This window comes from Grampus griseus (genome assembly GCF_964374135.1).
Source record: "Grampus griseus genome assembly, chromosome: 16".
In the NCBI taxonomy this organism is placed as follows: domain Eukaryota; kingdom Metazoa; phylum Chordata; class Mammalia; order Artiodactyla; family Delphinidae; genus Grampus; species Grampus griseus.
The window spans coordinates 53,221,562-53,244,053 of NC_139010.1; the positions used below are offsets into that span (position 1 = coordinate 53,221,562).

Genomic DNA, 22,492 nt, shown 5'->3' on the forward strand with positions numbered 1-22,492 from the left:
TCTGCAGACTGATCAAGATAGGAAACAAATACTTTTTCAGGATTTTATAATAATTTAACGTTTTGGTGCCAAAGGCATATCTTTACCAAGTTCTGTTTCAATATTATGCTCTTGGTTTTGATCAAGGGTTAATACAAGAAATAAAGCATAGTAAGGTTTTGTGGTTAAAAAAAAGTTATGCTAATGTTTCCTCTCTTCCATGGACATTAACTTCTGGTAATAAAATATATTAAAAAAGAAACTTTGGAAGCTCTACTTCTGTTTCTAAGGCTAGTTACTCAAGGTATTAAAAATGAGTAAAAATGAACTGCGTGACTAAAAAGTCTCATAACAAATCTGCTTAATAAACTGAACAAAACCCACTTTCTTAGAAAAGAAACACTTATCAGTTCTTACAGGCATCAGATGCCTCTGTTCATAAACAACATGCACACAGGTTTCTCTCTTCTTTCTGTTCTCTCTCCCTTTGTCTCCCTAGAGCTTCCTAAGCAGATTGCATTAATGAAATATAATAGCTTCAAATAATCAAGGATCCTCTAGTGGACACTTTCAATACTGAACACTCACGAAGGAGAGCGTCTGCTTTGTTCACCGAGTTTGGCATGCTCTTCCATGCCAGTCTTTCTTACCCTTTAACGTAGATGTCGCTCATTTCCTCTCCTGTGATGCTTTTCTCATCCAGGATAACGTCCTTGGTGTTCCAGATGATCACACGCAGGTAGTATCTGAAAGGAGCACATTTTGAACGTGCTTTTTTTTCTGGTCCTGAACCAAGACCCCAGTAAGATACAGCAGGGTCTCAAGATTACTTACTTCTTGGCCTTCCGGGGTGTGATATTGAAAGGAGGGCCTGGTGGCCCCAAACTCCTGGGGAAAACATCCACCCACATCTGAAGTTTTCCCTAAGCCATTCAAAAATGAAAAGAGAAATGAAATTATATTATGGGTGGCAGAGACTACAATTTCTTTCATACGTCTTAGGTGAAACTAGTTCTTCAGGCCTCCTAATTTATTAGTCCATATGGAAGGCAAACAAAAATGGAGTAAAAGAACAAACCAAGATGAATCCTATACCTTCAGTGTCACTTAGGCCATCCGCCCCCCATTCTCTCCCAGGAGTCTCTGATGGCTGCATGTACCTACCTGTATCAGTCTGAGTCTTCCCTGGTTAATAAAATGAGGGGCTTCCCAATGCTAACACAACCCCCAACACACAAACACACACACACCCCCTCTTACAATGACTAAAAGCTGGGCCCTTCACACTCAGAACAGATTTCCCACTGTCACTCTATCCATCTTCACATTGCCTACTTGATATCAGTCCCAGTTTTGTGACACCCAAGGGTTTCTCCACTTACCTTAAGAGAGAAAATAAAAGTAATTTAAAACTGTATTTAATTTTGTAAAAGAAAAACTTACAGCATGGCACTTTCGAAGGAGAGACTCAAACAATGACAAGAACATGACTGTTCCCCCCAAATTGAGGACCCCCTGCGTTGGCTTGCTAGTGTCTACCGCCTGAGAGGGAGCCTGCAGGAAGGGGGAGAGTGAGAGCCTGGACTGACACCTGTGGCGCCATCTTGGTGAGGCCCCACTCAAGTCTTCGACGGCTACAGACCAGGCCCATATATCTGACTGGAGTATTCTTCCAGACAGGCTAGGAATGCCACTCACACACTGTATCAACGATACAAACCAATGTAAATCCCCCAAACTGTGTTTGGATGTTCTGTAGACTGCGTTCATGACTAAAACAGACTGGTCTTTAAGAAGGTTGCCAAGGAAACCACTAGGCTGGTTTCCTAATGCACTGTGATCAAAATGAATTAGCTGAAGCTCTTGAAAAGGGATATACGTTACCGTGATCCTGACTCTCTTCCCACTAATCTCCAGGGCTCAAGGGTCTATTATACATCAAGCACACTGCAGAAATTAGGCATCCAGGTGTCTCCTAAGACCTACCCGGAGTCTGTCCAATGCAGTAGGCAGAGGTGATGGAAGTATTGGTAGCCCAGGGAGCAATCTTCCTCGCTTTGTAATGTCTTAAGACTTTTATTCAATTGAGGAGTAGGAGTGGAGAGAGGAGAAATGGGTTCTTTGTGGGGAAAGAAGAAGAATTAGAGAAGGAAGAAATCAAAATATGGAACAAAATAAGAGTGAGTGACAAAATCAGCTAGTAAGCCCAGGCTCCTTGTGGTCACTTTTTAAGAGACCACGGTTCGGCTATCAGTGTCAACGATATTTGCATCCATTAGATAAATATTTCTTAAGGCGCGACTTCCTAACCATCTGCATCAGAACCTCTCCAGATACTTGTTACAAATTCAGATTCCCTGCCCCACCCCAGACTTATTGAATCTGAATCTCTGCAGGCATGGCCTGGAAATCTTCATTCTGACAAGCTTCTACATGGACTATTTTGTCATTTTCCATGTCTCTCCTTGCTTCTCTGGGAACTGCTCCCCAGCTTCTGGGAACTGACCTTCCCCCATCACTATCAACATGGTCCCTGTGATGAGCCACCCTGTGTACTGTATCCCTGTCCTCCTGGCTAGAGCTGAGTGGTCCAGTGGTGGACAAATGGGCCAAGCTGGGGCAACCAATCCTTTCCACGTGTGGAAGTAGATGGGGCTACATTATAACATAAACTCAGAAACCGTCCACAATATTCTGACACGTGGGAGGGTGATCACAGGAAGGAAAAGTGCAGGGTAAAGGAGACTCTGAGAGAAACAGACAAGAGACAGGGAGGAATTCTGGTCCAAGGTTGTTCTGAGTCAGTGTCACTCTCCTGTCTGGATTTAGTGAGTTACCTGAAAATTCTTACAATAAATTCCCCTTGGGGATGAAGCTAACCTGAGTTTCATTTCTATTTCGTGTATATCTAAAAGTATCCAAAAAAGATAAAAGAGGCGAGTCTGTGTCAGCTATCACCAGTGCCTTTGGAGTGTGGATGAGGGGTTCAGAGAGCCCTTTACCTGGGAGATGTTAGGCTGAAAGGTGCTATGCAAAGTCCTTGTTTCCACGTGTTCAGGGACCAGCCCCTGAGTCCTAAGGATGTGAAGGGCAAGGCGCTCCTCAGGGGCCCCGAGGTGTTGGTGCAGGGTTTTGTTGGCTTCTGCAATAAAGAAGGACAGTGAAACAGGGATGGGCATCTGGGAACAGTTCAGCCAGATCGCCTTGAGGGATTTGCAGTACTTCACCCCAGACTCTGCAAAAATGGTCAGGCAGTGCCAGTGTGCAAACCAGCTTGTGAAAGAGTTGTTGATAGAAATAGCTCCTGACTGGGCTTCCCTGGTGGCGCAGTGGTTAAGAATCCGCCTGCCAATGCAGGGGACATGGGTTCAAGCCCTGGTCCGGGAAGATCCCACGTGCCGTGGAGCAACTAAGCCCGTGCGCCACAACTACTGAGCCCACGTGCCACAACTACTGAAGCCTGGGCGCATAAAGCCCGTGCTCCGCAACAAGAGAAGCCACCACAATGAGAAGCCCGCGCACCACAAGGAAGAGCAGTCCCTGCTCGCAACAACTAGAGAAAGCCTGCACACAGCATCGAAGACCCAACAGGGCCAAAAATTAATTAATTAATTAATTTTAAAAAAAAGCTCCTGACCAAGAGCCCTGCCCCAACCAGGCTCATTTCTGACTTGTGGGCTGCCAATAGTGAAGAGACCAGAACGCTCCAGAATGTGTAAGTGAGAGCAGCCCCTATTTACGTTGGTGTCAGGGCCTCACTCCGCCTCCCAGACTCCCTTACAGTTAGGTGTGGCTGTGCAAACAAGGTAGGCTAGAATATAACGTAGGTGCAAGTGACATGTGTGTCACTTCAAGACCTAGCCCATAAAACCCTCTCAGGTAGGATCCTCTGTGTGTACTTTCTCTTCTGGACGCAGAAGAAAACAGTGACCTTAGACACCTGAGCTGAAGAAGGGCAGAGCTATAAGATGGAAGAGCCTAGTCCATGAAGCATTGTTTGGAAGAGGGCCACCCACCTGTAGGAGTACCTGTTGTGAATTTATGAGAAATAAACTTCTATTGTGTTAAGCCACTGAAATTTGTAAGTTTAACTATTACAGTAGCTAGGTAGCATCACTGTGGCATTTAAAAAACATAGTCCCCGAATTCTCTGTCACTCCTCCCATGGGGAGGTGGGGTCTATGTCCCCTCCCTTTGAATCTGCAGACATATTTGACCACTAAAGAAAGGATGCCGTGTGACTTCCGAGGCTAACCATGAAAGGCCAGGCTGGTCTTCTTGGGGTGCTCGCTCTGGCGGAAGCTGCCAGCCGTGTAGGGAGTCTGGGTGCCCAGAGATCACCATACGGGAAAGGCCTGGGTAGGTGCTCTGGTCATCAGTTCCACGTAAGCCCCCATCCAAGAGCCAGCAGCAGATGCCAGCCATGTGCGTGAGCCACCCTGGACACCCAGCTCAGCTGAGCCTTCGGATGGCTGCCGCCCTGGCCAACATCTGACAGCAGTCGACTGCGTGAGCAACTCAAGTGAGAACTGCCCAGGTGAGCCCTTCCTGAACAGCTAACCCGCAAAACTATAAGCAAAACAAAATGGTTGTCATATGGGAAAAGAATCTAAAAAAGAGTAGATATATGTATCACTGATTCACTTTGCTGTACAGCAGAAACTAACACAACACTGTAAATCAACTATACTCCAATAAAAATTTTAAAAAGTAAAACAATATGGTTGTTTTCAGCGGCTAACTTTTGGGGTGATTTGTTACGTGACAAAAGTAACTGGAACAATCCTGACTGATACAGCTTTCTGGGGGTACTGCTTAATTGTTGGGGGTAATCTTCTCCATGGGGCCATGCTGCTTGCCAGTTTATTCCCAGTCCCTTTTGCAAGTTCTCCTGTTAACAGCAGCATCAACATTTGTTAAACATCTTATCATCCCTGATATCGACCAAGTCCTCTTAAGAGAGCCAGGCAAATATAGTTTCTTACAATGTCAAGAAAAAACAGCTGATGATCAGGAAGCACGTTCACTCCCGTGTGCCCTGGGCTCAGCTTTCTCTGGCTCTCCCATGTGCCCTCAAAGCCACAGCCCACTGCCAGCCCCTCCAGGAAGCCCTCCTCCCTACGAAACACTGAATCATGCCACAGCTCTTATGCTCTATTAAGCTTATTTCAGTCTCTGTCATGATGCAGTTAGCTGTTTACGTGTCAGGACAGGTTGCATTATAAATTACCGCTGAGGAAAGAGCAAGACCCCAAGCTCGGATGTGAGCCAGATGTGAACTCAGCAGAGTCTTCAAACCAGCCCCCAGCATCCCTGAGCCTTCTCAGAGAAGGACTGGGAGAATGATGGAATAAAACTGGAGGAGAAATTCTTCCACTACCATCTGAGCACTTTTGAGCTAATTATGCATTACATGGAAATAAGTTAATTATTAGAACTTCGTGTTCAAAGCTCAAATGGCTATGACCTAAAAAGGTCAAATGAAACATAAGACAGACAAGAAAACGTGTCCACTTTGACACCTGACATGACAGCAAAACTCTACTATAATGGGGCTTTTGTTAGACAGTCATGTGTACGAATTCCCTATGGTATTAGGGCACTGCTCTGTCCACCCCCTCCCCAACGCAAACTTGTAACCAGCTTGCCATCCATGGCAATGTGCTTACCAAATTCATCTAGGCTGTAGTCTTGTCCTCCATATCTGATTCTACTTCCGTCTTCAGAAAGGACAGGTGGCGGGAAGCCTTTGAATCTGGCTACATTTTGAAGCAACTGTGTTGGTTTCAGTTGATCTCGCCAGGTGTTGACTCCAGAACTGTGAATAATATCCCACACCCCGAGTGACCGCAGGGCACACAAGTTCTTCTTGGATTCATACACACACATACTTATAGGTGCTCTCATGTTAACGGGGGAGCAGGGAATGTGCTCTACACGTTGGCTTTTGCACAGAAATCTATTTAGGATTTAGAGACCTAAAAGCCACAATAATTTTGGCCTCAGCCAATTGGTACTCCCCCCCGCCCCTCAGTTTCCTCCTCTGTAAAAAATGAGTTTGACTGAGATCCCTGTAATCACAATCGGGAAACTTATAAATTAGAAATCACAAGCTGCATCTCATTCAATACTACAGAAAGGCACTGTTTAGCACTCAGGGAAAGAGGGACATCACAGAATTGATCAGTTTGGAGGGAGGGGCAGGGAATTCCTGCCATCAAACATTGCCAGCTCTTGGTCCTGGGCATCAAGGAGGGAGGGGACTCAAAGAATGGGAGAGTGGAGACTGGTTCTCCAGGGGCTGCTACCTGCGCCATCCCCACAGAGCACTGCACTGCTCCAGGGGCCAGCGTTGTACACAGACGCCAATGTGAATGGGCAATGCTATGGTCCTGATTCTCTCTAAGATGATTCTATTATCAACAACAGTATCTACCTGACTCAAACGAGCAGGGGCTCAGTTAAGACAGGCCCTGAAGTGGAGCACCAGAGCTTCCCCAGGTATTAACGTTAGATGGAGCAAACTGTCAACAAACACTTACACACAGTACTGCTCAGGAATGCCGCAGTGGGACCCAAACCGGGAAAGGAATCGGTTTTCCAGGTCAATAATCGTTTCTCCTACTTTTTCATCACGGGTAAAGGTGTCGTAATCATAGACAGAAATTTTCAGGTCTTTTTCTTGAGGTAAGTAGCAGCTCAGTTCATACATTCTGAATAAACAAATGCAAGGTTAGAATCTCCATGATCCCACCCGGGCGTCTCACACAAACCAGGGTTCTGCACAAAGACTCCCTGGGCCGGGGCCGGGGCTGCAGGAGGAGGACATGATGGCCGGGATAACCAGGTGGGTGGCGGCGGGCAGGGATGCTTGATTAAGTAGTGCCCGTTAGTAATGAGAGCAACAGATTGTACACTTGCTCAGGAGAAGATCCGGGGCTTTAAATGCCTAACGAGAACCCCAGCTTTGCTGCTTACTAGCTGCGGGACCCTAGGCCAGCTACTCAACCTCTCTGTGCTCAGTTTTCTCATCTGTAAAACGATGATAATATTCCCTACCATCCCATGTCGTTACAAGGGTCAAGGGAAGAAATGTTTAGAAAGCACTTGGTATGAGTGCATTACTCAAAACCCAATAGCTATAATAGTAATAGCAATAAATTATTATAAGTTATATAATAATTATTAATAATTATAATATTATTAGCATATATGCCTATTATCTGGGCACCCAGTCATCTCTACCCAGCTGGGAGATTAGTAAGGCACAAGCACCCTGATTTATAGCCCCCATATCTGTGCCCCTACTATGTTACCTTCTCTGCCTCAACAGAGACCACCACCCCATGGAACACCCTGGACTCACCCCACAGGAGCATGAGGGTCTGGAGGGGGGAAGTAGAAGGCTGCCAAGAAGGCTTCCTCCCTCCTCCCAGGCTCTCTGGCTCTGCCACTGATTTGTGAAGGCTTTTCTATAGTATCTGTATTAAAATGCAAACACTTCTGAGAGAACGATAAACGATCAAACAGTAATTTCTGTGGTAGGTGAGCAATATGGTGCCAGTTCTGAGATGGTGATAGCTGTACAGCATAAGCTCCAGATGGGTGGGGTTCGGTTCTGTATCTGCACACAGAGGGCTGAGTCCCATAGTAGGTGCTCAATAAACTTTGTGGACAGAAAACTGTGAGAGGCCTCTTGCATCTCTCCTCTCTCACTGTGCCTCCACTTCTCCTCCTGTCACTCTGGTGTGTGGACTGGTTCTTGCCCAAAGAGCCAGGAGTATTAATCTCTTGAGCAGAAGGGTATGTGTCAGTGGGGCTCTGGAGACAAGCTTCTCGGGTGCCTCCTAGATACATCTCAGTGACTTCTCCAGACTGCTGCAGCCAGGTGGGGGCCTGCAGGAGGAAGGCGGCCCAGGATAGAAGGTGCTGGAGTCATGGCCACACCTGAAGCACCATATCCACACGAGCCCCCAAATTCCATTACTGGATTCCAAGGGACAGGTAACATGTGTCCCTTGAGAAAAAGAATTCTTTGCTCAAATAAGTTTGAGAACCACTTCTGTTCCTCTGGGCAAACTGAAGGTTCTGAGAAGTCCTGCAGTTATCTTTTTAACCCAAGCATCTTGGTCTGATGAAGGAATACGTCGTTCTTCAGAACACAATTAACATCTTCTGAACAGTGGCCGAGCTCGTAGGAAAGGCTGCTCCTTCGCGAATTCCTTTCATGGAATCCCTGAGGGTCTCCGCTGAGAAGAACGTCGCCCTGGAGAAGAGTGAGGCCAGGGACCGCAGCCGTGGGCGGGGTTGCAGAACCGCGTCTCCCTTGCTCCACCCTGCTGGGCGGGGTGATGTCTGCACGTTCACCAGATGGCGATTGGCCGTGCGGAGCCTGACGGCATCACTTCCTTCCGGGGTGGCTCCAAGCTAGACTTTTCCTGCCACTTAATTAAGCTTGTGCTTGGCTCCGAGATGAGCGATTCAGACAGGGCCGCCTTTCTCCCGTAAAAGCTGGCTTTCCCTGCTTCCCTGTGTCCCTCGCATGGAGCCCTCCTTCCTGCCCTGTGTGCCTTTTCCTGTCTAGACCTCAGGGCTGGATCAGGGGAAGAAAAGGAAAACAATCATATTGCACTGCCAGAGGATTACTTCCACTGCCTGGCTCTAGCACGCAGCCCCGGGGTGTACAGCACAGAGGGTGTGCATGTGCGCGCGTGCACACGCATGTACACACACGAGAGGGAAGGATTGCATAAGGGCACCCAACAACAAACGCGAGTAGAGAAGAAGCGGATGGGCAGGATAATAGAGCCGGAAATTAAAATACAGTCACACGTCAAAAGAACAAGTGTTCTCCTTCTCAGCAGGGTTCTGGGGAAAAATAGCACTGTTTTTACAAATGTTTTGTGCAAAGAACACTTTTCTACAGGTGATGGCTTGGCCCGGAATATGAAACATTACCAAGGGTGTTGGAAAAGCCTGGGGCTTGGTCAGGAATTTCTACCTAAGTCTTGGCTGCCCGGTGCACCAGCTCTGTGGACACAGCTCTGGTGCCCTGTTTCTGTCACCTGTAAAGCGGGGCCGTTTCTGCCTGCCCTGTCAGCTGCCGGGTTTGACACTGAGGTGAAAATCAAATGGTGGCGGCCTTGCAGACACTGCATTCAGGTGGCCTGGGCGTGAGTCCCGGCTCTGCCGCTCAGCAGTGGAGTGAGGTGGCGCTGACTCCCTCCGCACCTCCGTTTCTTCTGTTGTCAGGTGAGGGTAGCCCCTCAGAGTTGTGAGATTTTTGAGATGCTTTCTATGAAGGGCTCGGTATAGTGCACATCCACAGTAAGAGCTCAGCAAACAGTAGCTATTATTAAATGTGGAAGTAGTTTATAGCTGAAAAAAGCCGGTCCTCTTAGAGGTCACTTGGGGGCGCCTTACCCTTCAGAAGGTTCTGATGAGATCAGTGTAACAGTCCAGAACAGATGTAAAATGGCAATGATGAAGACGGTAATGCTATTTCAGGAATCTTTGGGGTACTTCCCTGGTGGCACAGTGGGTAAAAATCCGCCTGCCAATGCAGGGGACACGGGTTCGAGCCTTGGTCCAGGAAGATCCCACATGCCATGGAGCAACTAAGCCCGTGCGCCACAACTACTGAGCCTGCACCCTAGAGCCCGCGAGCCACAACTACTGAGCCCGCAAGCCACAACTACTGAAGCGCGTGCACCACAACTATGGAGCCAGCACTCTAGAGCCCGCGAGCCACAACTACTGAGCCTGCACTCTAGAGCTCATGAGCCACAACTACTGAAGCCTGCGTGCCTAGAGCCTGTGCTTCGCAATGAGAAGCCACTGCAATGAGAAGCCCGCTCACCACAACGAAGAGTAGCCCCCACTCGCCGCAACTAGAGAAAGCCACGCATAGCAACGAAGACCCAACACAGCAATAAATAAAATCTTCGGGAACGGAAGACAGGGAGCAGGACATCTGACCCCATCACTTTCTGCTGCCTTCTCAGTTTTGGTAACAGAGTCAATAACACATATACTGGCTCAAAGTGGTGGAGTCAAAGCATCCCAGAAAAGAGAGCTCAGCAGGATCAGGGAGTGAGAACCACCTTTCACTACATGTAAGTCACTGCCTATCCTTCTTGTCTAGAAGCCACAAACCCTCCGGACTCCTGGGCCTCATTACCCGCCCCCCGCCCCTCCAGGTCTCACAGCAAATCTCTCAAACTTGGTTTAGTTTCCTTCATGGTACTTTTCACTTCCACAAATTTCTTGTATTTGTGCATTTACGTATTTATTACCTGCCCCACCGACTTGGATATTTGAATAGTTCACAGACATAGTTTCACAGCTTCCGAGCCTAGAGCAGAGCCTAGCACCCATTGCATCCTTAGCACAGAGGCCAAGAAGAAAAGAACCACAGAAAAGCGTTAGGAAATGCCCGTTACCTGCCGAACACCGGGTTGAGAGTGTTGGGGATGTAGTGGTCTCGGTCTTCCATTACTTTTTTGCCCAGCGTTATTTTTATATAAGGGTCACACTGTGGGGACAAAACAGACAGCAGGTTATGTCACCACGGGGTGCCAGTTCAAGGCAGTTTCTGGGACAGACTCCACACCCGCTCCCACCCTGATGAGAAGGGGTAGCCTCAGACCGGGTCTGGGCAATGCTTCCTCTTGGCGCCACGCAGCCAGCGCACCTTTGGAGGAGAGGCAGTGGCGGGGAGCAGTGACAAAGCAATTCTCCTCCGAGGTCACGTCTGTAAAACGAGAAGGGTGAACCAGAGGCTCCAAAGCCCCTTCAAGCTCTGAGATAAATCCCCACTGGGACAATCCTCCTGAACAGATTGTTTTGATAGAGTATCTTTCCCCTTGTGAGATAACAGAGCCCAGAAAGAAAGAACATGACAATTACTGTGGCGGATGACTGTAATTACGTTGCTATAGGAGAAGGCTCCACGCCCAAACTCTTACCAGGCCATTGTTGTCCTGGGGCTGGAGCTCTAAGCCTCGAACAATGTAAATCCTAACCGTGCATTCCTGTGGGACACTGTCAGGTAGTTCCCGAAACTGCCGGGGAGGGGCCGGCACGCTGGGGTCATCCGACAGTGGGTAGATTCTGAAGGAACCCTAGGAGAGAGACACACAGATGTACTCGCAGGACCTTGGGCGATCAGGGCAGAGGGCTTGGGGCAGTGTCCTTTCCCCCAGGACACTGGGGGCAGCCACAGGGGCTGTGGGATTGGGGGATGAAGGGCTGCCTTTTGTGAAAGAAATAGCTATGGTGTGCTTTGCATGTTTCCAGTGGGGAAAGTGAGTGATGATAAAGTAATTACATAATAGATCACAGGGGAGAAGAAAGGGCAGGGCAGAGGTAGGGAGGCCTGGCAAAAGCCTAGGCAAGACATGGAGGTGGCCTGGACCAGTATGATGGCAAAGGAGGTGATAAGAAGTGAACTTCTGCACATTTTTTGAAGATAGGAATAAAAATGATTATTTTTTAAACCCAATAAAGTATAAAGGGTGATTTCCCTTTTTTTCTGCATCACCCCTATAAACCCCCTTCCATCCACTCCCAGGCAAACTCCCATTCATCCCTCAGGTCTCAGCTGAAAAGTGTCACTTCTTCCAGGAAAACCTCCCTGATTGCCCCTGGGTTGGATAGGTTTCCTAACACTCTCTTCTAACCCCGCACTCACCCCTATTGCAGCACTGACCTCTGCGTCGTCACTGTCTATTTATTGTCTATATTCTTCCCTAGACTGGGAGCTTCCTGAGGGAGGGAACTATTTCTTGTTTATCACTCTATCTCCAGGACCTAACACTGGGCTGGGCATGAACAGGGACACAGTAAGCAGTTTCTGAATGAGTGAGCCATCAGGCCAGCTTGAGAGGCCTTACATTTTCTCTTGAAACCAGCTTACGTACAAGAGAAAGCACTGAAGTTGGATTCGGAACACGTGGGTCTTAGTTCCAGCTACTTTCACTCAGTAAAGCAGCATGATGTAAGCACCTACCATGTGCCAGGTACTGGAAGCCAAAAAACGAACTCTAGGAATCCAGTCTGGCACAGGGGTGCTAAGTAGGTTTGACTCTCATGCTATCTTTGATGGCTTGGTGGAAAGCTATAATGAGAAGGATTTTGAAACCATGTGTAGGGTAAAAGGGTCTGATAGATGAGCAATGTCTGCTACTCGAAAGGATTACGAAGTAACAGCACATCTGCCACGGATTTGCCAACTGTGGTTGGAGGGAGGGGCAGTTGTGAAAGCAGATACTTACAGTGTGAATGGTACTTTAGTAGCAGCAGGGACCCAGGGAGCCTGGGGTAGGAGTGAGTCACCCTGCCAGGAGCAACCAGGGAACACTTCACAAAGAATGTGACATCGGAGCTGGCGCTTAAAAGAATGAGTAGGAGTTTGTCAGACCACAGAGAGGGAAGGAAGGGCATCCAGGGAATGAAGAAGAAGTTGTCCCAAAGCTCCAAGTTGTGAGAGGACAGGGTGTGTTTGGGGGCTTGGAGAGGATGCAGTGGCAGGAGAGACAAGAAGCTTGTGAAAGGCCAGCCCAACCCTTGGAAGGAGTTGAGACTTGACCCGGTGGAAACTCAAGCGATGTCTTTAAGCGGTCGAGAAACACGATCAGATTTGGTTGCGTGGAAGATGGACTAGAGCGTGGATGAGAAGGGTGGCAAGGACGATGGACTGGGAAAGTGCTGCACTGGTCCTGCTGAAAGCCTGGGAGGGGGCGGGGTGTGTGTGTGTGTGTGTGTGTGTGTGTGTGTGTGTGTGTGTGTGTGTGTGTGTGTGTGTGTGTGTGTGTGTGTGTGTGTGTGTGTGTGTGTGTGTGTGTGTGTGTGTGTGTGTGTGTGTGTGTGTGTGCGCGTGTTTAGAGAGGCTGACTCTACAGGATTCAAGGCTGAAAGATAACGGAGGATGGCTTTCAGTGTTCTGCCCCCCACTGTCCTCTTCCTTGTTAGCATTTTCTAGCATCCTTCAGATGTCAGACGATATGTCCCTGACCCAGAGCTTGGTTGTCCTTTATCCTAGGTCTATAAAGAAAATAAAGATGGATCTTAAACAGGACACACACACACATTTTACTCACCTTAAACTCTCCTACCACAGAAGGATCTTCATTCTCATCTGATTTGCCTCGATACAGCTTGAAAGTATCTGAGAAGTCTGTCAGGCCCTCGAATTCCATTACATCCTCCAGTTCACAGTCATATATCTGCAAACCATCAACAGATTCTTAATTTCTCATTAAAATACAGGTGGAATCTAAAATCAAAAAGACTGACGATACCAAATGGGCACGAGATGTGGACGGAGCCCCAGAACTCTCACGTTGCTGGCTGGAGTGCAGGATGATACGACCACTTTGGAAAAGTGTCTGGCAATTTCTTATGAAGTCAAACATCCAGCTACTCTATGATGCAGAAGTTTTATTCCTAGGTATTCATCCGAGAGACATGAAAACATGTCCACATGGTATTAGAATGTCCATAGCAGCTTCATCATCGGGAGAATGGATAAACAAGTTGTGGTATATCCATACAATGGAATATGACTCAGCAATTAAAAGGGGCAAACTACTGATGCACAAGACAATATGACGGCTCTCAAATCTACTGTGTTGGGCTAAAGAAGCCACACACACACAAATACGTAGTGTATGAGTCCACTCATTTGAAGTATAAAAAAAGGCAAAACCGATCTACGATGATGAAATCAGATCAGTTGTCTCTAAGAGGGTTGGAAGGTTGTGAGAAATTGAAGGGAAAGGGGTAAGAGGAGTTTTCTGGGGTGATGGAAATGTTCCTTGCCTTGTTTTGGTAGTGGTTTATGTAGGTGTATATACAATTATCACAACTCACTGAATGGATTACTTTACTGTACGTAAATTATACCTCGATAAAAAGCTAGAAGAGGAGAAGGAGGAAAAACGGAAGGAAAGAGGGAGGGATGGAGGATGGACAGCGGGGCTGATCTGCCAGCCTAGTTTATTTCTCTAAATAAGCAATTCTTTACAAACTGGTGTTTCTCAAGCTGCACTGAGATGTTATGACAATCACATGAAAGAAAGTAGATGTTTCCACATTCTGAAAAAATGAATAAAGAACTGGAAAACCCAAACCATTAACAGGAAGATCGTCCACAGCTAGACTGGCCTAGTCCAATAGCTTGTCTTCCTCCTGGACACACAGTTGTGACTGTACACTGCATGCATGTAAAAGAATCAACCTCTCAGCTAGTGAAACTGATGCTCGTTTAGAGGACAGAATAAAGCATGTTGACATTTCATGCTTTTTTGCAAGAGCACCATGACTTTGAAGGTCTCCCTTGGTCAAACTGGACAATTGTTGGCCTAATTAGTGCAGTGCCAACCCATTCCCAACCCTCGGCCAGATGTCCCCAAGCCCTAAAGTGGCAGTCACATAACCATAAATCAACAGCTGTCCTCAAGCCCTGGGAATCTTGGCAAAGGCAAAATCCATCACCGGGGGCTCCCCAGGAGGCCAGAGGTCCTCCTGGCCCCTCAGCCTCAGCACCCACCGTTGGACCTTTCAGTCTTTCACTCAGCTCTGCCTGTGGCCAGTTTTAACGCATGTCAATCCCCCACCCACAGTAGCATAGGCCCAGGTACCTGGAGTTTGGGATAGCCTTTCTGAATATATTGTCCACATTTTTCATGTTCCCCTGTGGAAGCGTAATATTTACTCCACCAGTCAATAATTTCTTCCTCCTAAAGAAAGACACATGAAAATGGAAAAATCTTTAGTGATGCCCTGGATTTCCAATCATTGCAAGAAAACTCATAGGTAATAGACAAGAGAAACAGGTACTTCTGAACCTAAAAGAGGCGAGATTATATGACTCTTGTTTACATGCACCAAAGCATTCAGGATTCTTCTACCCAGAAGCTGGAGGTGAAATGATGATCCTTGGCCAAATGAAATGTGGCTTTAATGGCCACAGCTACACTAGATGACTTTCTTACATTCTATGGATACCATCTATTCATTTGTCTGTTTTTACTCCCTTATCCTGTTGACTTGATATTTACATATGCAGATAAATTAAAAGAAAACCTTCAGTATGTGTTTACTATTTCATCCTCCAGTATGTGTTTTCCACTGTTTCATTTCCTTAGCCCTTTTAGCCAGCAATGCGTTGCAAAACAGAGCTCACTAAGCTAAGAGTGGGTAACACTGGTTCTAATTCAAGTTCCATCCTTTACGTTAGAAGCCATACCCTTACGTTACAAGCCATACCACATCAGGTACGTTGTTTAACACCTCTGAGCATCATTTTCTTCATCCACCGAATAGGATAATAACACTACCTGTCCCCATCCATCTCACAGGATTGTTTTGTTTTGTTCTTTGACCACGCTGTGTGGCACGTGGGATGATCTTAGCTCCCCAAGATCCCCGACCAGGGATTGAACCCATGCCTCCTGCACTGGGAGCACAGAGTCTTACCAGTGGACCACCAGGGAAGTCTCTCATAGAGTTGTTTTGGACATCAAATAACATCATTAGGAGAAGGAGCTTTGAAAATTATAAAACGTGAAGCAAGAGCAGGGAGGCATCATGGTTTGTTTAGACCAGTGGCTCCCAACCTATTCTTGGAGATTCTAATTCAATCAGCCTGGGGTGAGACCTGGCATACAGGATGCTTTCAAAAGTTCCCCAGGTAACGTGCAGCCAGAGTTCAGAATCCGGTGGTTCTTTGATTGGGCAGGAGGGACAGCATTTAGAATCCCTCGTGCAACATTCTCAAACTGTAGAAGGCTGTAGTTTATCGAAGGCTACTATAAATTCCACTCAGATTTATAATAAGAATAGATCCCATCAGACCCACCCGTGGCTTAATCTACCTAGGAAGAGTGAGCTTGCCCAAAAGAGTGTGTCACCAGCAACACAGCCTCTTCTTCCATCTGGGGGGGGAAGGAAGAAGGAACACTCAAGAAAAGCTATTTCTTATTTGTATATTTGTATATATATATGTTTATACATACACCTACAGTTATTTCTTATTTGTATACGGTATATGTATGTTTATACACACACCTACAGTTATTTCCCCTTTATAGATCAGTAACCCAACCCTGGATTTAAAGAATTATTTATTTATTTATTTATGTATCAGCTACAGGCAGAAAATACATGAATCTTAAGTCTAGCAAAATGTGTATAATAGTTACCTTTTCTGTTAGCTGCCCATCGCATATATATGGGCAGGAAGAGGACGAACCACGTACAGGTCACACAGAGATGGAGACCCCATGAGCATTAGATTCAATGAGAAAGAGAAAAGGAGATGTTACTGTTCATCCATGCCTTATGTTATCAACATTTTGATGGATTATTTATTCAAGATGATCTCATAATTGAACACACCTTATTGGCTTCTTCTCTGAAATGTGCAAAAGAGTTACAAACAGTATTAAAATAAAAGGCTTGGAGGTAGCCACCCATGTCCCATGTCTTAATAGAGTTGGACAATCTGTCCACCAGCATAGTGATCACAGAGAAGGTGGGGTGGAGGTGGGGATGAATACAGTTACTCATCTTCCTGCCCCAAACCTCTTATTCCATTTAGCTTCTAAAGTATATCCCCAACTTGGCCTAATTCTCATTCCTTCAAAAACTCCTGTCCCAAGATGTTTATGTCCAACATGACTGCAGCACCATCATGTAAGTATCTTTTCTTGATTTTTCCCCATGCCGACGATAAAGCACCTATATACATATCCACCCATAAATGGATGTCAAGTCTCTCATTGGCCAAATCCTCCCATTTGCGTTTCTGCGTGGAGAATCCACCAGGAGATGAGAGAATGGACAGCTAGGATGCTGGGGCTTGACTTTTCTCTTGGTACCTGCTGGAACATAAGCCAAGCTCACCCTTAGGGGCAGTTTGAAGAACTGCTACCTCCTAACTTCAAGTTCATTTCCACTGTGAGGGGACAGCGACTCGTCACTACAGGCACTTCCTGCAGGGAGTGCTGGGCGGCCACGGGGCTTCTTCTGCAAGTGCCCCTCGGCATTTTCCACATCGACTTTTGTTCAGCACACGGAAATGCCAAGAGAGGCAGCGAGACAGATAGATATAACAATTCTTTCTATTAGATTCATGTCAAAGCGAGATTAAAAGTTAAATCATCACAGCTGAATTGAGATTTTGGAGAGAGGGACTTTATGCCAAAAGTGTTTTCACATTCTGAATCGTTCCTGAATTCATAGTTTTAGAGTCTGTTTATTCACATCTACTCTCAGCTATTGGAAATCATTTCAAAGAAATGAATAGTTCATGATTTAAAAAGCGTTATTCAGAACAGATGGCTGATGTTAAGATCTAGGATTAATATGGGAGAATTTATTCATGTCCGCTTGCTCATTAGTTCACGTGGCAAAGTAGCTGAAGCAGCTAGAGTAACTTGCTTCATTATATCCAAATGGCACAGAAGATTCTCCCCTGAAGCTTAAAATAATCACATTTGTTTAAAGATCATCTTTCACTCCAAAATCTAGAAAGAATGTGAAAGGAGAGTTCAAGTCTTTAGACCGAGGTCCCCGCAGCCCCAGGCAGCATCATGCATTTTCTTATCATACATACATGCACTGTCGTTGGAGAAGCCATTTTGCTGAGTGCTGTTGACATACTGCTTAAGCACTGGAATTGGAAGGTAATTGTTGAAATGGCCACGTAGGAATGTCTGTGTTATCTGGCTGGCACTTAGCAATTTGTCCCCAGTGCTTATTTCCTGCTTTACTTGTGGCGGTGCTGAGCCCATCTGTTAAGAGCTCCCAGGGTCACCACAGGGTAGTGGTGTGAGTTTCTGCGAGCCCAAAACTGTCACCTGGAGCCATATTCTACAGCTCCCATCAACAGCACGGTGTTGACCCATTCCCTCAATTTACCAATAGAAGGCTTGACTTGAGTTAGTGGTAATAGGTATTCATTACACACACATCGCACGTACACGTAACACATGCATATCACCTGCATGCATATATATTACATGCATGCACGTGTATTACATGTATGTGTAATCTGGGACATCAGCAAGCTTGTCATTGGCTCTTCCACAGCTCAACTTCGCTCATTTGACTTTGCACAGATGAGTGCTATATTCCCCAATGAAGAGGTGGTATCAGATTTTTAGAGGCAATTCCAAATAGCCTTTCTTATCAACACAGTACACCTCCAGTAGCTGTTAGGAGAGCAGCTGAGTGAAAGTTATTTATAGTACATGAGAATGACCGATACTACCTTCCTCAGCCCTGCTAAGCTGCAACTTAAAATATGATGTAAACTCAACTTTCACAACGTGTCGCTACAGGAGCCTCATCTGTTAACTACTGTTAAGAAATGAATGAGATTGGGGCATGGACTGGCTTTATTCTTCTTCTTGAGCCTCCATACCTGGGGCTACTGAGTATACAGAAAGCCCAAAGAAGAGCTGATTCACAACGGGAGGCAGGAAAGCTGGAGGCTGATTACAGAGCAGGATCTTAAACTGGCTTTTTCCAGAGTTGTTGTGAAAATGTACGTAAAAGACCTTAAGTATATTACACTTAGCTTCGTCCTAGGCTACTACTGTTTTATGGGGACTATTTGGCGTTGTTTATAAAGTGAACACGGTCGTTTTGCATATTTGCTATTGTCATTTCTGACTGGAGGATTCTCAGGGAATAGAATCAAACACACTGCTATGCAGTGCTGGCTGCAGAGCCCACATTTAGTATGGTCCAATTGTTAGTGAGTTTAATGCAGTGGGAAGAAAGTGGATTCTTTAAAGGCACTGTTTATGGACATAACACATTAAAGTGCAATCATGTGCACTTTTCGGCCAGTTTGCACATTAAAACATGCTGTGAAAGTCCATCGTGAATGCCAACAGAAACGGGGAGATATCTGATGTTTTCTTTTTTCTGGGCTGGGAACTTTTTTTTTCCCTCTCCTTCTTGTCGAGCTGGCCAGAATGGTTTTAACATAGGGTCCTGAAGGAGCATTTCCACCAATTTCTTGATTTGGAAAACCACAGTGAATATAAAAGTTGGGGATATCCCATACACTGACAAGTAGGGTCATTAAAAACCCATGACACTTCTGTTTCATGTGGGGGAAAAAGCTAGTGTGCTACATGTATCCGTCTTCTGAACGTTGTGGTGCTGTGTATTTGCTCCGGAAATTTCTCTTTCTTGCAAATGATATCATTCAGACTGTCCACACTAAAGGTCCTCAGACCTGCCTGCACATTAGAATCACTTGGGGAGATTTTAAAATTTACTGTTGTCTAGATCCCTCTCCCTCGTGGAGAGTGGAGCACAGGTCTGAGTATATTTTAAGTATCCTGGGTGACTGAGGGTAGAGGACATGAGTCCACACAATGTCACCGTAGAGGACATGAGTCCACACAGTGTAAGATTCAGGTTTTTTACCGTGATAAGCTGGTTTGTTATTTTATTTTAGTTGCACTGAATGGTTGTTTGACTGAATTCACCTAATGCTTAGATGCCTGGAAGATAAAACTGACATCATCCAATGATCAGTTCTGAAGCCTACCTTTGATGCCAGTAATGGTTTGGTGTCTTCTATTTCAATAACGACGTCCCGGCAGGGTGGGGTAGACAAAAAGGAGGCTGCAAGACAATTTCATAATCTAAGATGCTTACAAAAATATAGTGGTGAACATTCTACTCCAAGTTCAAGTTCAACAGCCACACAGTGGAAGGCAGAGTTTGCTCCTGGATGAGACTTACTAAATGGAGAAGACCACGTCTGAATGTAGAAAAATAACCCAATTCATTGCTTTTCCCAAAATATGATACAGTTTTAGACATTTTAAAGGGGATTTTATGGCCCATTTTTTTCTTTTATCTTAGACAATTAGCCCAATCCTGTACACAGGAAATGCTGGAAAAAAATTGTGTCAACACATGTCTTTAGAGGATGTAGGAGTGAGGTCGGGCAATGGGGGCTGGAGGGAGCTACACCAAAGGAGCTTCCTTTTCATGGAATCTGTTCTAAGACACAGAAAAGCAAATCAGGGTGAAGAGTTGCACGTTTCAGGGCTGAAGTTGCAGTGGCTCATTCGGCGTGGCTCTCACAGTGTACACAGAGGGAAAAGGCACACATCCTGGCTTTAAATAATTCCCAGAATATTTGTGGCTCTGGATGGTGAGGTTAGAGCAAGGGCTCAGGAGCAGCCCCTGGGCTCACCAGGTTCAGTTCAGCTGAAGGGGGTGCTGAAGCCTCAGCCTGGGGCCGGGTGGGATGAGAGGTACGGCTACCCTTTATGGAAGAAGGCATCAGGCAGCCAGACATTCAACAGGAGGGCAGAACTCAGACAGAACAAACTCTGCCAAGCCAAAAGAACTTTGTGTTTAACCCAGCATTTGATGTATAGGACATAAAGGAGGGAAAACACATTTTTTAGGTGCCTACCATGTGCCAGGCAGTGGGCTAACCTGTTTACATACATGATCTCATTTAACCCCTCAAAAATCCTGTAGATATGTGTGGCATTATACCCATTATAGAGGTTAAAAAACAAACAAACTGAGGCTAAGAGAAAGCAAGTCACTTGCTTCCAGTTAAACAATCACAAGTGAAAGTAAGTAATCTAGGTCTGTCTGACCCCAAAGCTTGTGTTTCAACCATCATACCAGAGCCCAGAGCAAAGTAGCCCCTTAGTAAATGTCAGAGAAATGATCAGCGGAACACCGGGGAAGCAGAGGAGACTGACATTTATTGAGCATCTATGATACGCCAGTTGCTATGCTGTTGCTAGGTGGCACCCCCAGATCTATCAGAAGTCTCTAGGCTTCCAAAATAGCTCCCCTCCAACTCCCAACAACTGCAGCAACACAGAACAGGACAGCCAGGTGGGAAGGCATGCTGGAACACAACTGCATGCAAGTTCCTTCCTCTATTATCATTTCTCCACTTTACAATCCTCACGTACACAAAGCCTCGGGGACAGGAGGAAAGTTATTCTATGCGCTTCCAACATTAGGCCAACCAAGTCCATTCCTCAACTCTTACCTCAGTTGGGTTTTAAGAAACTATCAGATTGATCTAAAATAACAGGTTCTGGCCTTGGGAACACTGTGCTCCCCACACACCTTAAGGAGTTTCCTCTTCAGGGGCTTTCTGAAGCCTTGACCTCACTTCACACTAACTACAAAGAATCATGAACCAGGAGACCTCTGCCTAACCCTGACCCATAGACACGAGTAGGTCTACACAAGCGATTCTGGGGCCAGAGAAAATCTGCAGCATTTGTACCTTCCTCATGATTTCACATATTTGCGTCCAAGAACTTTCTCTCATGAAAGCAATAGGAAAAACACTAGGAAAACAGTTTCTCTCCATTAAGTAAGCCCAGATAAAAGAATGCCTGCAGTTACATTAATCCTTGATGTTATAAAAATGTTGCTGTTTTAGGCACCATCAACTCAGCACAAAAATGCTTTCCATGGGAAATGTATGGATAAACACATGTAGGGTTTTGCTCAAGTGTGACTGTGAATTTTTTTCTCTCTTCTCTGAATCAGGGATACAGGATGCTCAGACCCACATAGCAGATGAGCTTCAGAGGCTCTGTAAAATCAATACCAAACCGTATGGAAGATTAAATAGAACTGGTTAGCAGAACGGCTCTCAAATAGAAGACATCTGTTTCGGTTTGGAGGCTACAACGATCAGATGAATGGGTGTCAATTCTCCACTGGGCTTAATCGTATGAGCCTAGGGGCTCTGGGATCTTGTTCACGGATGGGACCCAGTCCCCAGCCCCTAACAGTCTCTGCCACATGGTAAATTAAAAAACAAGTAATTCTTGAATAAACAAGAGCAAAATGCTATTCATTAGTTATTATTTAGTATAGAACCCAAAAGTAAGTATTATACTCTGCTCTATCACTTATGTGACCCAAGGCCAGCAATTTAAACTCAAGCAGGTGTCATTTTTTCTTCGATAGATAACAATGAAATCATATTTTTCAAATTATATCACAACAATGTTGTGATGCATTAATGAGGCAGGACAATAGATGGAAAGCAATTTAAAATAAAAATCCCCCACTCCTTCAGTGCTTACGGAGGGGCCGCTGTATTTCCCCATCAAAATATTTATCACAGGACTTCCCTAGTGGCGCAGTGGTTAAGCATCAGCCTGCCAATGCAGGGGACACGAGTTCGATCCCTGGTCCGGGAAGATCCCACATGCCGCAGAGCAACTAAGCCCGTGTGCACAACTACTGAGCCTGTACTCTAGAGCCCGCAAGCCACAACTACTGAGCCTGCGTGCCACAACTACTGAAGCCTGCACACGCCTAGAGCCCGTGCTCTGCAACAAGAGAAGCCACTGCAATGAGAAGCCCGCGCACCGCAACGAAGAGTAGCCCCCGCTCGCTGCAACTACAGAAAGCCCGCGCGCAGCAATGAAGGCCCAACGCAGCCAAAAATAAATAAATTTATTTTTAAAAAAACTTATCACAG

General features: G+C 45.9%; 1 protein-coding gene across 3 annotated transcripts in view; it reads right to left on the bottom strand.

Annotated features, from left to right (window-relative positions):
- MYOF (myoferlin) overlaps positions 1-22,492 on the bottom strand; it is a 154,727-nt gene that overhangs the window by 13,874 nt on the left and 118,361 nt on the right. For all 3 annotated transcript variants that reach the window (XM_082673869.1, XM_082673868.1, XM_082673870.1), the window contains 11 exons: positions 19,553-19,629; positions 16,185-16,196; positions 14,622-14,720; positions 13,080-13,205; positions 10,947-11,102; positions 10,422-10,513; positions 6,522-6,692; positions 5,649-5,797; positions 2,982-3,121; positions 814-902; positions 630-725 (listed from right to left, as the gene is read on the bottom strand). In XM_082673869.1, coding sequence (XP_082529995.1) covers positions 630-725; positions 814-902; positions 2,982-3,121; positions 5,649-5,797; positions 6,522-6,692; positions 10,422-10,513; positions 10,947-11,102; positions 13,080-13,205; positions 14,622-14,720; positions 16,185-16,196; positions 19,553-19,629 — 1,207 coding nt within the window. The remainder of the gene's footprint in view (positions 1-629; positions 726-813; positions 903-2,981; positions 3,122-5,648; positions 5,798-6,521; positions 6,693-10,421; positions 10,514-10,946; positions 11,103-13,079; positions 13,206-14,621; positions 14,721-16,184; positions 16,197-19,552; positions 19,630-22,492) is intronic.